Source organism: Podarcis liolepis (assembly GCF_965112155.1).
Source record: "Podarcis liolepis genome assembly, chromosome: 2".
Lineage (NCBI taxonomy): Eukaryota > Metazoa > Chordata > Lepidosauria > Squamata > Lacertidae > Podarcis > Podarcis liolepis.
In genome coordinates this window covers 99,031,355-99,048,392 of record NC_139555.1, presented here as the reverse complement: position 1 = coordinate 99,048,392, position 17,038 = coordinate 99,031,355, and the positions used below count along the sequence as shown (strand labels likewise).

General features: G+C 44.2%; 1 protein-coding gene across 1 annotated transcript in view; it reads right to left on the bottom strand.

Annotated features, from left to right (window-relative positions):
* Positions 1–17,038, bottom strand: part of LRIG1 (leucine rich repeats and immunoglobulin like domains 1) — a 132,931-nt gene that overhangs the window by 40,862 nt on the left and 75,031 nt on the right. The window contains exons 4-5 of the mRNA XM_083491298.1: positions 3,765–3,902; positions 1,389–1,532 (exon numbers count right to left, since the gene is read on the bottom strand). Coding sequence (XP_083347424.1) covers positions 1,389–1,532; positions 3,765–3,902 — 282 coding nt within the window. The remainder of the gene's footprint in view (positions 1–1,388; positions 1,533–3,764; positions 3,903–17,038) is intronic.

The following is a 17,038-nucleotide window of genomic DNA, read 5'->3' as shown; positions in this document are numbered from 1 at the left end:
AAGAGTCTCTGGACAGCTACAGAAATAAATTAATTGAAGTTTCCCAGAGAACAATATTTAATGTGCAACTATGAATGTAGCAGAAGAGGCTACTGAAGGGGCACTGCTGATGAGGTGGCCTTCTGAGCAGTGAGTATTGCTGCTGGTTCTTGAAAAAGGGATGGGAAGTAGGGAGCAATGTGGTGGCAGAAAAGTCAGGTTGGCTCCATCCCCAAGCCCTCTCCTTCACAGGAACCAGCAATAATGTTCACCTGTGTTCAGAAGGCAGGTGAGCAACGCTGCCCCACCTGTGCTGCCCTACGGATCACTACTGCTATATACAGTAGCCCCTCCATAGCTGCACAGCATTAGAAGCTGGGTTGTTATCTTCGAATGCCCTAAAAATATTCAAAGAAGAAAGATTATCACAGAGGAAAACTGAACTCCCGTTTTCTGCACACGATTTGCAGTGAAGGAAACAGGAATCTTCTATGAATCCACAGTTTGAACAGGTGACCAGTTACTTTCACCAGAGGGAAGTGCCTGACCGAAATCCTACTTGTTAGCTTGTGTAAAATTTAAAAGAGATTCACAAGTTATTTTGTCTCTGCATATAAAAATCTCCATTGTGTGTGGGTTTCTTTTTAATGTCAATTGAAATCATATATTAAATGGTGTGCGATCCAGCCTTTAAGTCGGGCTCCAAGTGTTTAGAAAGCAGCAAGCGAATGTTGAAGCCAAAGGTCAATTATCTGCGCACAAAGCACCTTCGCAGATGCAGATGTGTATTTGTGATCAAATGCAGCCCACACTAGGCTCTGACTGCCCAAACAACGACGTGTGTGCTAACTCATCAAAAGCACCATTTTGCCCATCTAAATGTCAACCGCACACTTTAACAGCCTTCCCTCGTTGTAGTTTTATTACCAAATAAAAGACCCATGTGTGGTCTTGAAAACAGGGTTTCGAGAAAGCCCTCTGACCTAATTCGCTTTCACTGCCCTCTTGTGAAACAAAGGGAGTAACAAAAAGGAATGAGAAAAATAAATGCACCGGCTGGAATGACTAGTGCAGTGGTCGCCACTGTATGTTCTAAGTAATTAATGCTGCTATTATTATTATTATTATTATTATTATTATTATTATTATTATTTTCAGATTACTCTCCCAACAGGGCTTTTTCTCTCTTTCTTTTTTAAAAAAGAAGTCAATGCCATGCAGGACCACCAGGAAAAACCCAACCTATTCCTAATTTGCTTTATTAGGTGTCACCACAGGGCCATTAAAATATAGTTTATCCAACATTTTATGGACGTGAAGGAGGATTGCATTTGGTGAGCATGTCCTCAGGGAACGTTTGTCTCCATAAAGTTTGGTTGCCCATAATTAAACTGCACATTTCTACTCACAGTTGTGTTAGCTTGGGCAGCTTGAATGCTTTAGCAGGAAGCTGCGTGATCCTGTTTTTACTCAGGCGAAGCGTTAGAAGGGATCGTGACAGGCTATCAAAAGCCTTGGTCTCCAGGATGCTGATTCTGTTGCTCCCCAGGTGCCTGTAATAATTCATCACAGAACATTTAAACGGCCATGTCAGAGGTATTGGCTGTTCACTCTTTATCTGAGTGGCTGGTGACATTAGACACATCGTGTGTTTTTTATTATTTTAAAAAAATCCAATGTCCCCCCCCCCTCCACAGACAAGACAAGCCAATTTTTCCATTAGCACAATTTAGACAGCTGATGATAAGAGAGCCCCAGAGGGACCTCAGCACCTTCAACCTCCCAGAGGAATCAGTAGCTGACACATCCCATGTCAGAAGTGAAGGGGTACAGAGCAAACATATACTATAGCCTAGCAGGAAGAGTGCAATTATTGGAATTTAGCATCTATCTTCAGTTTGACTTAAATACAGTGGTGCCTCGCAAGACGAAAAGAATCCGTTCTGTGATTCTCTTCGTCTAGCGGTTTTTTCGTCTTGCGAAGCAAGCCCATTGAAGGATTAGTGGATTAGCGCTATTAGCAGCTTTTAGCGGCTTATCTGCTGATCGGATCAGCTGATAAGCGGCTTAGCGGCTTAGAAAAGGGGGGGGAGGGAAAAAAACCAGCAGGAACTCGCAAGACATTGTCATCTTGCGAAGCAAGCCCATAGGAAATTCGTTTTGCGAAGCACCTCCAAAACGGAAAACTCTTTCGTCTAGCGAGTTTTCCGTCTTGCGAGGCATTCGTCTTGCGGGGCACCACTGTACTGGCTCATACTACATAACTTCTATTCTTGGATGTGTTTTTTGTTTTTTGTTTTAATAGAACCCAATGTCCATCAAACAGAGCCAAGTGCAAAACGAGGGCTTGCAGGATGGCAGAGCGAGATGCAAAAGGCTGACTCAGGAGGAACAGTCAATTACCTGTATAAACACTGACAATTAGGAAACACTGGCCTGTGAGCCAGTGTTGGAGAACAGCCTTTACCAAAGGTGTCATGGACTCTGAAGATGCTCAAATTCAGGACAAAAGGGAGAAACGTGCTAAGAGGAAGGCACATTTGGCAAACCCTCATCGTTATCAACTCCCACCCGGAAACCTATGTCCCCACTGTGGAAGGACGTGTGGATCCAGAACTGGCCTTCATTTCACTGTTAAGACCATGTTCATGGAAGACAATCTTACTCAGCTATGAGTGATCGCCGAAGAAGAAGAAGTAACCCATCAACTGGGATAACTAGGATAAACAAGTATAAATCTCCATCCAATTTGCTACACACCAGGTGATTAAAATAGCCTAGCCTGTATGTGTGTAAGGAGGTGTGGGGAGAGAAGAGCCTTTTGTTGTTGCTATTGCTGAACAACTGACAATCAGAATCCCTAGGAATTCACCCAGTAATCTAGCCAGTGGTATTTCAATCTATGTTCTGTCCACCCCTACCCAATTTCAATAATGCATAGTGAAAAGTGAAAGACACAGTATTCTTAGCACTCAAGTTTCATTTCAAAGCATTAAACGTTGTAGCTCTTGAGGGTCACATAACGCAATGTTTACAAAAATATGTCTTTACCAGTACAATTTTTTGCCTCTGAGCTTCTGCTGCAGACCATTTTGTAGAAAATAAAAATCAGAAAACCGCCGCACATCAACCTTCAGTATAGTTCAGCTGTGACATAATCCAAGCCAGAAGTCACAATTTGTCTTTCTCCTTTCTTTATAAAAACAGACATTTACAACCGTGTACAACCCTGCAGCACGAACATTTTCATAATATGTGATGCAGTAAAAAGAGAGCAGAGAAGTTTTGATTAAAAATCCCATACAAATAATTGGCACTTGGCCTCTCTCTTAGTGGTGCACAATCAAGCTTCTGTGGCTCATTCTCTTCTCCAACCCCTGCTCTCCACTGCTCCCCCCCAAACCCTGTTCTCTTTGCTAAAGCAAGTGGGAATAAGAGAATGCAGCAGCCTAGGGGCCAAAGACCCCTGCCTTGGATTACTGCTGTGTTCAGCTTTCTTGCTCCATCATATGTCTGTTTAAAACTGTCAGAAGAGAGCAAGCGAAAGGAACAACAAGGAGTTTTTTCAACCCGCATCATACGTAACGTGATCACTTAAAGAACCGAGATAATATGTGCACACACACACACAAAAGGACAAGCAACACACAGCTGATTTATAATCCATCCCTGTAATCCAATTTTAAAAGAAATAGGTTTTAAAAGTCAGCCTTTGGTGTATAAACAGATACTTTCCCATAAAATGTTTAAATAAAAAAAATGGGGTGGGGGTGGGGAGAACTTACAGGTCCTTTATACGAAGCCCCACTGGAAAACAGCCACTTCGGATTTCCGTGATGTTATTCGAGCTCAGATCTAACGTTCCCAGGGCAATATAGGGCTCCAGTTGGCTCGCTTCAATGCTGGAGATCTTGTTGCGATTCCTACAATACAGAAAGGAGGAGAATCTGACATAATCCACTTTTCCCTCCCTTGTGTTAAAAATAAGTACTAGCATCTAATAAACAAGTCTCCCCTAACTTGTTTGGCTCCAGGATGGCATGCAGTCCATTTTATGGAGACAATTAGATTAGATTTATTATTATTATTATTTTTAAAGGTATGAGAATGCCTTTTATTAGACAGGTATATGCTGGCACAGACAAGCTTTCAAGTTACACAGCGCAGCTCACCAGACAGAATAGGAGAAAGACTTCAAAGCTATTCGTTTAGATGTAATACAAGAACAAGGCCATATGAGAGGCTTCCTACCTACAAGCTGGGTGAGATATATAGTCAAACGGAGCAAAGTAATGTAAATTCTTTTCAGTCACTTCCGCTATATAAAACTATGCATTGCCCAGATGGAATGACACAAGGCAGGTGTGTGTGTATAAACCTACTGGAATTTTGCAACATATAAGCCAATGGTCTTTAACTCCATCCTCATCAGTGTGTGGTTACCTGCATTTGACGGAAGCACCAGAGTTAGTCTAAACTGACTCTCTGTGTTGATCGGAGACCAGAAGCCAGGAATGAGTAGTGTGAGGAAACAGTACCGATACAAGGAGGCAGGGGTCCACAGAAGAATCTTATTTTGTCACCAATGTCGGATAAGCCACTTTCATCAACCTGATTTGGCCACACTATAGGCATCTAGGACCATTTAAGTAAAATCAACCAACCATACTCGAGCGCCATTTCTGTCATAAGCACACAAAGCAGATCCATAGGCAGTTGGGACCCATTGCAGTGCCACCCTCTGTCCTAGGTGGATCTCAACAGCTTCCCCCACTCCCACCAAGCTCAACAACTACCTAGTTATGGTCTAACTTGGCTGGAGAAAATTATACTAAACGTGAGGTGGTTTTTTGTGGTTATTGTTTAGAGGAGATGGAGCTGTTAATTAAAAGAGCTCCACCACCATTTGCAGAGTGGGGTAAGGAAATCAGTCAAGACTACAACCATGCTAGTTTGGGTGTAGCCCAAACTACATTGATTTCTATCTTGTCGCTCGTCCACCTACTTGCCATTTAGAGCCTATTCAAGTTGCACCATCGGTTGTCATCGTAGGGGAGAGCAGGTAGGGTGACAGTCAAGATTGCACCTTGCAGCAAACAAACAGCCAGCCTTCCTAGCCTCTGCAACACCATACCTTTCCCGAAAACTGTCGTACCTTTGAAGTCCATTCGACTTCCAAAATGTTCGGAAACCAAAACACAGCTTCTGATTGGCTGTAGGAAGCTCCTGCAGCCAATCAGAAGCCCCATCGGATGTTCGAGTTCCAAAGAATGTTCGCAAACCAGAACAGCCATTTCCGGGTTTGCAGTGTTTGGGAGCCAAAACGTTCAATTTCCAAGGCGTTCGGGATCCAAGGTACGAGCATAATAATGTGCTGGGACTTTTTAGCATTCGCTACATGAAACTCTGATTACTCCACATGGACAAGCATTCCGCTGAAGTCCTCCAGTATATGCTATTCACAATTCACATCTCTACAGATGAAGTATACTGACCTTGAACACTTTGTGCAAGAGGCACATATATCCTGTTGCCCTTCAAAATGTGCAACCTGGTCTTACATGTGTTAACCTGATAGTAAGCCCCGCAGAGTTCAATGCGACTCAGTCTCAGGTAAGAGAGCCTTGGTGAGTCTTGCACTTTCTTGGGACACAGATGACATGCAGACACCACCCTCCAAACCTCCTTATATCAATGTATTTATTTCTTAATAAGGTGTTACATTATTGTTCACAATTTGAAGCAGATGGCATAGTAAAACAAAAGGTAAGAAATGTGCCCATGCGCTAGAGGTGGAGTGAGAAATGACAGAGCAAAACAGGTGGGGCTACTTCAAAAGGATCATGGCTTTTCTAGGAATACTGGAGTATCCCTTAAGAGAAGCTAAGGTTACACCTTAATCTCAGTGGGTAGGCCGGTGCTAAACGTCTTCATGGTTTTTTATTGATAAATCTTTTTGGCAGCCTTTTCCACAAGTACAAGTGGGAGGGGGAAGACTTTCCTTCCGCAGGGTGAAGGCTATTTTTGGTTTGCCATGAGGAGAACGGGGAGGCAGGGGGAAATTGCACGGTTGGCCTTCATCTAGTATCAGCTTTCAGCATTGGCCCGGCTTTGTTAATTTAGGGAGTTGGGGGTGGAAGGAAGCCTTAATACAGCAAAAACCCCATTAAAGCACCACCTGCTATAAGCATCAAAACCAAAAGGAAGCTTCAAACGAGAGGGGAGCTCTGCACCTCCCTTTTCGTTCTATTAATATTCAGATATGTACATGCGGAAGGAGAACAATTAAACCACCTAGAAATGCCTTCTACCAGAGGACATGCAAGGTCTCGTGTTATAAAGGGCTGCCAGACCATGACTGGAGATCTAGATCAAAAAGAGGTCACATGGGATGGGCCTTCTGGCTTTCGGTCTCTTAAGCAGTCGCTTGCTTAGTCACAGCCAGTTTCAACTTCTACATTCTATAAAAACCATCCAGATCAGCCTTGCATCAAGAGGTAGCCATCCCAGCAACATGCCAACTGAGATAAAAGAAGGGTGCAAGAAAGAATTCAGGATTTATGACCACACTGGGAGAGGTTTTTTGTTCACGGTGTTGCTATTTTACTTTTATGGTTTGGTGCGTTAAAAATGCCCTAACGATGCTCTGTTTATGTTTCATAAATGTAATGGATGTAAGTAAGAGACGCTATCCCGAAACCTAAGCCCACCTTGGAAAATGGGCAGGTGGGGGGAAATAGGTGAGGGAAAGGTAGAGATGGGAAGTTGTGCTACAAAATGTTTGAAAGAAACTATTAATAATTGGAAGGAGGAGGGGAAGCAGCAGCAGCAGACTCTAAGCCCAGCTGAGACTGGTTCCAACACATCAGTCTGTACATAATTCCATCCTAAGTAATGTTCAAACTTGCATCTACCACTCTATCTTAACTGATCAGCATGCAGAGAGGCATATTCATGATCAGCTAAGGAAACACATGACAGCTCCCAAACCATTTCAGTCCATTTGATGTCAGATGTGTATGGCACTACAGATGGATATCAAGGGAATCAAAGTCAGCTCCTCAGCCTCTATAGGCTCTGGGTGATGAAACATCAAACAGGGACCATCATCTGAGGGAAAGCTTTTCAACAAAGCCCGGTCAAGTTTTGAAAGCAGAAGCGTCACCGAGGTGCACACTCTCTTTTTCTTCTGCATGGTCTCCAATCCATACCTGAGGGTGGTCACACATGAGGCACTCTAGATGGATCAATATGGGAGCTGCAATTCAGCAACATCTGGAGACCACCGCGTTGGCTATCCCCTAGTTTAAGGACACAGATCTGTGTACTCTACCAGCTGCAATAGTGGGTCAATGTAATATATATGCTTCCCACTAATCTGCATTAAGAAAAAAACACCTACGAGCAATGTTCCTGGCTCCACACTAAAAGCCTCTGCTGACCCTTTAAGAGTGTAACACTTCGAAAAGGAAACTGCAGTCTCTTTAAGTATGTTCTTCAGGCAGGAAGTGAGTATCCGTAAAAGTAGCCCCCACTTTGTGCTCCGAGGCCGCCGAATCACTAGTTCCCAAGGGAAAGCTTGGCAGATTCTCAAGCCCCATTGCAGAGAGGCTGTTTGTTCAGGTGGAACTCAGATACATAACAAGAGCAGGCCAGGGGCTGGATATGCACTCCTGACATGCTTGGGTCAGCCGCTGTACGCTGCACACACCAGTCTCTTAATTAGCTGCAGCACTGGCCCTGGAGCGAGATGGGCGATATGCTTGCTTTGTAACAAAAGGGAGAGAAGCAGGCCAGCTCCTACCCTAATCTCCTGTCCATAAGGAACCATTCCTCTCCATAAGACGGGAAAAGAACAGTCCGTAAATACGGCCTACACAGCAGTACAAATACGACCAGGGTTGATGCTAAGGGGTGAGGCTTAAACCAACTGAGCTCTGGCAGAAAAGATTTCCCACCCACTTCATTGTTTAGCACTGTCTCATAACCAGGGGCAGGGGACATTTTTTCACCCCAAGGCCCACGTTTCCTTCCAGGTAGCATGGGGGCTACATGCCAGTGTTTGGGCCTGCTCAGAGGCAAAAGTGGGTGCAGCTCATCCAATCCACAGATGACACCAAACTGGGAAGGGTAGATAATGTCACAGAAGACAGAACCAAGATGACCTTAACGGTCTGGAGACCTGGGCCCAAACTCACAAAATGAATTTTGATAGAGACAAATGTAAGGTTCTGTACTTAGGCAGGGAGAACCAGATGCACAAATATAAGATTTTTTTTGGGGGGGGGAGCACCTGGCTTACTAGCAGTACATAAGAAAAGGATCCAGGGTTCTCGGAGAATCACAAGCTTAACATGAATCAACAATGTGATGCACTGTGTACATTTTTGCCTCTGTACCATAGGTTAGGATATACACACACTCTCACACGTATTCCTCTCTATCCTATCCCCAAGCAGCCAGCAGGCATTATCAGAGTCCTAGGGTTGTGGCTTTACTCTGGCATGGTGGGCTCTAATCCACAAAAGCACATGCATTGTTTTTTACGGTGCCACAAGTCTTTGCTACGGAGTGATGCCAGAATAGCTTGTGGAGGACTGCCGAACACTGTTTGCTTACGTGAGTATCACCTTCGTGCTACAACTTCACCGCCAACCACCTGCATTTCGCAGCACAGGAAAAATCAATAAGTTTTGCATAAGTGGGAATTCCAACCATCAATGCTAGGCAGAGCGAAAGTCCACAGCAGGAACAAGGGAGTGGGTGGTGACAGGACACCAACAGGCACTAACAGGAGGTGGAAAATTAGGTCAATGAACTGATAGCATGGGACATTTCATACTTCGGTTTACTTCCTGGCACCTGGCACAACAGGATCCTCCTGCAAGTTAGAAGAAATGAGCCACAACAAACTTCCTGCAAGCCTGTTAGAAGGCTGAGCTGGCTCAATGGACAAGCCAGTTTATTCGGATCAAGACGAGAAGACAAACCAAGATTCAGGTAAACTGAAAGCAAATCCTTTGTCTGGAAGTAAATCCCTCCAGCTTGGGCACATAACAATAAACTCAGGTTTAGGGCCAGGCGTGAATATGGCTACTGATTTCTCTGGCATAGCTCTTCTGCAGTGAACCTTTGTTATTCCTATTTTAGAATTCAGGAACCGAGGCAAACCTTGAGTTTGCAAACTGAGCATGGGTCCCCTGTTGATGAAAACGGATTTGAGCCATCAACCACGATCTTCCGTTTGGCCCACAGGTCAACAATTGATGGGGTTCAACAAGGCAAACCTGGCAAAAGACGCCACACCAAAATCCTATCTCCTAGTCAGGCTACCTTCCCCGGGTGCCTGTCAGCAACTACACAGCATTGACAGCGCCCAATTAAGCATGATGAGTTTCCAGCGTTTCCTCTCTTGACTTTGACAAGAGTAAACAAAAGCTCGTTTCTATTTCTAGGTTGCTGTATCTCAGGCAGCCTCCATTAGGGGGACTCCTGGCTATTTAGTAAGTGTGTGAGCACATGCACGCACACATAAGCTCATTGATTACCTCATTCCTGGGTTACATCACTTTAGCCTTCGCACCACAAGCCAAACAAGCTACACAGGAAGCCTCAGGTGTCCATCTCATGGGCCGGCAGCCCAAATGTTTTTCCAGAGTCCATGTGTGGCAAGCCACCACATAGGAGCCTACACATTGACTCCGTTCACATCCCCACCTGCCTTGCCAACCTCATCTGACCAACATGAAATTCACACTCTGTTTGAACAGCTGCTCAGAACCATGATTTTAAAAAGTAAAACAAAAATCCTACTATGATTTGTGCCAAGCATCCCTAGGCCTTGGTGACTAGAGGTTAGAGCAGGGCATCAGACTGGGCATCCTCTTCTCCCCTGCCCTCTTGGTTCAATGTGTAGATTCAGGGCCCTGACTCCAGGCAACCCCCCAGGGCCGTCTCCCTAAAATACAGTTATACCATTAGATTCCACCAAACTTAGGTTTACACATTTTTATATCAAAGCATAATAGCTGGTAGTCTCAGACTCTGTAGCAGGCATGGCCAGACTTGGCCCTCCAGATGTTTCCCATCATCCCTGACCACTGGTTCCTGTTAGCTAGGGATGGTGGGAGTTGTCGTTCCAAAACATCTGGAGGGCCAAGTTTGGCCATGCCTGCCCTATAGAATCATAAACTTGTAGAGGGTCATCTGGTCCAACCCCCTGCAATGCAGGAATCTTTTTATCCCACACAGGGCTCAAACCCATGACCTTAAGATCAAGAGTCTCATGCTATACCAACTGAGCTACAGAAGGCAGGCTGGTATTGATCAAGGGCAAAGTCAAACTATGGAACTTGCTCCACTAGGAGGCAGAGAAAGCCACCCACTTGGATGGCTTTAAAGGAGGATTAGACAAATTCATGGAGGTAAAGGCTATTGATGGCCACTAGCCATGATGGCTGTGCTCCACCTCCACAGCTGGAGGCAGCAATGCTTCTGAATACCAGTTGCAGGAATCCACAGGAGAAGAGTGTTCTCTTGTGCTTATGCTCTCCTTCTTGCCTTCCCAGAGGCATTTGATTGGCCACTGTAAGAACAGGATGCTGGACTAGATGGGCCATTGGCCGGATCCACCAGGCTATTCTTATGTTCTTTGCCTAGAGAAAATCCCACTAGACCCCTCTCCCTATAGTTTATGAGCATTGCACCAAATGCATGTCTGAAAGCCAATATGCAGTGCCAATGAACAAAAAAACCAGTTGAATGAATGGCCAACTATGCTCTTCTTCCAATTAATATCACCTTAAGGATGTAAAGTCCTATGCCCATTTACCTGGGAGGAAGCAGCATTGAACTTCATAGGTCTTGCTTCTGCAAAAGCACGGACAAGATTGCACCCTTAACTCAAATAATTACCATTTTTGCTTGGCCATACTTGAAATGGCACCACGAAACCTGAGGCAGGAAAAGGCTTGATTCGAAAGGTATTATTCTCAGTGCTGAAGAATTTATCAGCTCCATTGCTTCTGAAGGGTTTAGAACAACCAGAAATCTTCAAGGTAAAGCCTAGCAAGCTTCAGGTCAGTGACACTGGCCTGATTTTTTCAGAGAAGAATAGCCAGATAGCTTTCAGTTGTGAACAAAAACTGTATCTCTCATCATAAACCTGTGACGTTTGGGGGGGAAACATTTTTTAAAACCTGTTTGGTCCAATAAAAATATAGTTATTCCAACAAATATCCACGTTCTTCTTTATAGCTACAATGTCACATGGTTTTCAGTGTTTGTTGTTTTAAATAATTGAAACTCTTTATGGGAAGCAGTTTTCTAAGCCTTTAGCAATCTGTCCCGCTGCTGCCGTTAACGCAGATTAAAGTGTGTGTAGAGATAGGGCAGAGCCTTAGTCTACCAACAAGCGGAAGAGAGATGTATCTACCACAAAATTACAAAACCTGTTGCAATTTCAAAGCAAATTGTGATGCCTCTCTTGCACTCATAATTACTTTGCTCATTGTGGGTGAAGCCGCTTTCATTGTGCTTCTTATCGAGGAGCTGATACAGGTCCACTGGGGACCCAAGAGGGCAGAAAGTGCTTTCTGAAGGGACGACTTGTAATATATTTCTCTGACATGATGAACCATGATATGCTTAAGGTGCAGATCCCAAGCTAAGTGCGGACTGCTATGGGGTTAATTCAAAAATTGGAAAATCTTAGCTGACCGCGCATGTGAACACTCATTTGCTCTCTTTCACCTCCCAAAGATGTACTGTTAGAAGGCAGTTAATGGACATACCCTGCTCTGGCCAGCGGATACACGGGGGCACGGGGGAGAAACAAGGAGGAAGAGGGATGAGAAGTATCTGGTACGCTTACATTAGGTCTTCTCCACTAAGGCTGCAAACCCCCTCCAACATACCTCAGATAAAAATAGTGTCGTCCCCCACGCTGCTGCCTCCAAGGCAGGGACACAGAGGCCAAATTAAGCAAGCCAGAGCCAAGACGTTCTTAGGGGCATTCAAGTGACCCGGATCTCGTTATCATACAAACAGGAAGTGCTGCTTATTGGATGGGGGAGGAGGGAGAGGGAGGCATGGATCTGAACTCCCAGCAGTACGTTGAAACGCTGTACTGAAGGGAAATCGGGATCTCCATGTCACCGTGAGAAGCCGTGATGGCTAAAGGGTTTTGGCAACGGTCCTGGGATTTTTCAGGGCAGTTGGACAGTACGAGGCTGCAATCCTGAACATTTGCACTGCAATTCTCGAGGTTTTTTTAGCTAAGGCACCAGCCTCTCCAGTGGCGCTTACTCCTTAGTAAACATGCCCAGGCGTGCATCCTTAATGGGGCAGATCCAGCACACATTTTCCTTTCTCGGTGATCACCGTTGAGCTTCTTTTTGAGCAGCTGCTTGTAGGCTTTCCTGCTGAAATCAGATAGACAGGGTGGGGCTTCTAAAGGGCAGCCCTTCACAGGCAAAAGGAATCTCTGTGTAAGCAACTCATAACCTCCAGGGATTTAATCAAGTGTCTCAACTGCTCAATCACCATTTCTCTAGACAAAACTAGATTTCATGTAAAAAAAAAGGGGGGGGGACACACTGATCAAAAGAAAAAAGCTTAAACAAAAACAAAACTCTGTTCCCCACAGGCCCCACCCTGACTCTAGCTACATTCAGCTGAAGATACGGAATTTGGGGGTTTATCCCAGTTCAGAACTGAAAAACAAAGTTTTTGGGGAGGCTGCTTCTGCTTTTGGATCCTAGAAGAGGCACTGTTGTATGAGCTCGAGACAAAACGCTTAGACAACTTTTACACACCAGTTCCCCCCCTCCCCAACCCCTTAATATATCATATAAGAGGGAGCCAAATTCGGTACATGTCACTGTGCTGGAATCTCAAGCTCTTTCCAAAGTAGGAACTCTGCAAGCTCTAGGAACAATTATGCACTACTCAGTCTAGCAGGATATTGGCTCTTCTTTCTTGGATTGCTGTGGATAGAGGCTCTTATTACATAATCAGGCATGCAGACTCATATCCAGAGCCTACTTTGGGACTGGGGGCAGGGAGGGTGAAACTCTACACAGACAAAATCCAGCGTGAATGTTTGCAGGGCTTTCTTGCTTGGTCAGACAGAATATGGCTACGTTAAAAGAACAGGCATTTTTGAAGCCGGAAGTGAAATCTATGGGGTATGCTAGATAGAAATCTAGCTATGCTAGGAATCTATGGGGTATGCTAGATATTCTAATTTCAGGCAAACTTCTTCTTCTTCTTTTTTTTGCTATAATCACCACACAATTTAATGTGCTTGGAAGGTACAGTTAGACTGAATGGATAACAATGAAAGCAAAACTTTTCTAGCTTATTTCTGACACACCACCAGATCAGACGTAATACGCTGAGTTATTAGGAACTGGGCAGCAGAAGCCTAGTTCCAAAGACAATGGAGCACGGCTGTTCCATTACGCTTGGAAATGGAGAGGCCTAGACGAAATACTGCACCAGATGTCCAACTTGATTTTGCAAGAAAGGTGTTGCCAAACTAGCGCAAGTTCAGAGAGCAGGAAACATGGTTAAGAAGAGATGGGTATTCTGCTGCAGAAGAGAAGTCTGCGGCACCATATGCACCTAGTTAGGAGAGCAAGTGTAGAACAGAGATTTTCTACCTCAATGAGAACAGTGTAGAACAGAGATTTTCTACCTCAGTGAGAAGGCCTCTACTAAGCTAAGATGTAGAGCAGCCTTCCCCACCCTGGTGCCCTGCAGATGTTTTAAGACCGTAGGTCTCCAACTCGCAGATCACGAGGCTATCGCAGCTGTTGCTGTCATGCTGGACTCCAGCTGAGGCTGACCAAAGGAGGACTACATGCGGTGTCTGGGCGAGAGCAAATTCTTCCAATGAGACACTTGTTTTATCAATTTCCATGAGTGCTGCAAAGTGGCAGGAGAAAGGAAAGAACCTTTTTCTATAAGGAAACATTTCTACATCACCCTCAGTCCACTCCCTGCATCCTGGAATAGGGATGGGTCACGGGGTAGTTCCTTGCTGGTTTCCATTTTGTTATGCTAATGTTATGCTACATATATTGTTCTGCGAATTACCATTCTAGGATTGATAATGTGTCTTATTGGCACTATTAAGTATAAACCAAAAACTAATATGTGAAAGTGGGTCCTGTGATGCTAGTTGGGAGAGTCATGAGTTGGGTCTCGGGTCTGCTAACAGTTGAAGACCACTGTTTTAGACTACAACTCCCATCATCCCTGATCATTGGGTCATACTGACTATGGCTGATAGGATTTGCAGTCCAAACACAACTGAAAGGTGTGAAGTTGGGAACGGCTGGTGACTTTGCCACTATTTCTATGGCAGATATAGTGATTAACCTCGGATGCAAGTCACCCAAAACAAGGGTGCCAGGTAGAGTCTCCTATCTTGGTTTAGAGATAAATCAATCAAAGGATACCTTTTTCTTTTTAATTGCCAATCCTCTTTGAAGGAAGAGGAAGGGGACTGCATGGCCATCTTTAAAAATATTCACTTTCAAAGATTTTGCCTAGTCTCCTGAATATTGTTCTGACTACCAAGGATACTAATGCAGGTAAGAATAGGCTGGGGGAGAGAGATTTACCTCCATGTTTGCAGCTTTGTTAATACTATCTCAATCACTTTAGGCTTCTGTTAACACTTTCAGGACATACAAGATAAAACGTGGCTAGCTGATCAGCTATAGCATGGAGCCTGCTCACAGGCTGTTGAAAGGCCTTATCAATGAGAGTGTTGTCAGAAAAACTGCAAGACAGCATAGCAAGTGAATAGGCCATCTTTGCTGAGTTTCCTAAAGCCCTGCTGAGTGCATTCAAACTTGGGGGGGCACACATTCCTTTTGGAGCAGAACAGTCCCATTACCATAGAAAATGACCCACGAGTTAAATGACCCACGAGTAACATTCCTTTATAAAACTAACATCCTTCCAACGCCTGTGCAAAAACAGGCTCCAGAAATCTTTTAAGCGAATTTAGAACTGGGAGAAAGCAATCACTAACCATACAGTAAAGATCTATGTAACAGAAGGTCCCCAACTTGGGACTTCTGCAAAAGCTTCAGAAAGCATGAACCAGCAGCCCAATCCAGCAGAAATCTCTCTGGAACAGCTACGCAAAATTACTTCTTTAGCTGTTGCCGTTCCGAAAAGGAAATGTGTTAATTGCTATAAGGCCATATATGGGGAGTGGGGGAGAGAGGAGATGGGGAGGCTAGCGTTTATTCATCATGACCACACAGAATACTTTCCACATACACTCAAGCAAACAGTCGTACTCTTTCACAAAACCGTTGTAATGTAAGACGTGGGTTTGCAATAAATGGACGGCATAACTGTGGCTTACTCTTAAAAATAATAATAAAGGTTCTGCTGCTGCTTCTATGTACTTTTGACTTTTTAAAATCTTACATACTAACAGAGTAGTCATTCTCCTGATGCTTAACCTTATGCAGCCAAAACGGCACTGTCTGCTCAGAGGAGCGAGGTATCAGCCAGATTGGCAGAACTCCAAAATTTGCAGAAGTACAAAATGTTAGGGGGGGGGGACCTTAAGTGTATATTAGGCAGGAGAGAGAGAGAGAGAAACAGCCCAGGGAACATTGAGCATACAGACCTCTCCAAGTGTCCCTATTTTCCAGGGATGTCCCTTATTTAGAGATGCCGTCCCAGTTTCTGATTTGATCCTGGAATGTCCCGCTTTCCTTAGGATGTCACTATTTTCACTGGAAAAATGTTGGAGGGTATGGAGTTATCCAACCCCCGAGCCGTCTGGAGGCAATCCTGTACAGGGAAGTTTTTTGGGGTTTTTTTAATGTATGTTTTTTATGTATGTTGGTAGCTGCCCAGAGTGGGGTATAAACAGTAAAATTATCGTTATGGCATGGGACATCCCTATCTTCATCAGAGAAATGTTGGAGGGTATGTTTATAGTCACTGGACAAAAACTGCTGACTGCTGGAAGCAGTGTGTGTGTGTGTGTGTGTGTGTGTTTTCCAGGGAGGCATGCAAAGAAGGAAAAGGAATGGCATATCCTGGAAAGGGGCATGGGTGGGTGCTGCACCTTGACAGAAGCACTCTACAATGCAATGCTTTGCTGCAATTCCCACTTGTTTATTCACTACTTGCCAGCCCTTCCACACCTTAAATATTTTGTACCTTCGATGTGGAGTCAGGGCGAAATGTTTTATTTTATTTTCCTAGTGTATAATTCAACATTAAATGGGCTTGACATGCACAACATGTTTTCTTTCAGCCACTTGCACCCTATCAGTACATATCTCTCACCAATAGCATTATGCACTTGCTTCAGCGGTGGGTGGGGAAGGTGGCCTGGGGGGAAAAACAAAAAATGAAAGATCCTATGTACGGGCATGAGCTTATCACTTCTCTCCTTCACATTCACAGCCTGCACTTCCAACTTTTTCTGACGTTGCAAAACTTCACGTTTCACAGATCACAACATGATATTTACATCACATTGAGCTAAACGCCAAGCCACACTTGCTTTCCCACAATCCAACTTATACTGGGTAATATTGTTCTTGTTTTCAGCAACATCACCATTATGGGACCAGGGCCTTAATTACAAGTAATTTTAAAAAAGAAAGAAAGAAAGAGAAGGAAAGAAAAAAACCCCCACCTCCACAGCTTTAAAATAAAATCAGAAGAGGGGGGGTGGATGGGGGTGAAAAAGTCTATTATAATTCAAAATACATGCACCTCTACAACAGTTAAATACTCAAGTTTCTTACCGAACAATTTGCTTTAGACTTCTCCAAAGAACGAGGCAGTATTAAATAATGAAACAAACAAAATACCCAGTTTAGAAATGACAGCAGGTCAAAATGGTTTCAAAGATTTAAACGAAACAAGTAAACTGGAGACCACATCAAACGGCAGCTTTGTTTTCTTTTAAAAGTGGGGCCCTATAGATGGGCTACTGACAAGAAAGTTAAATACAGGGGACCAAGAGTTGAGGCAAGAGATAGTTCGGCTTTCTTCACAGGGTGTGTGG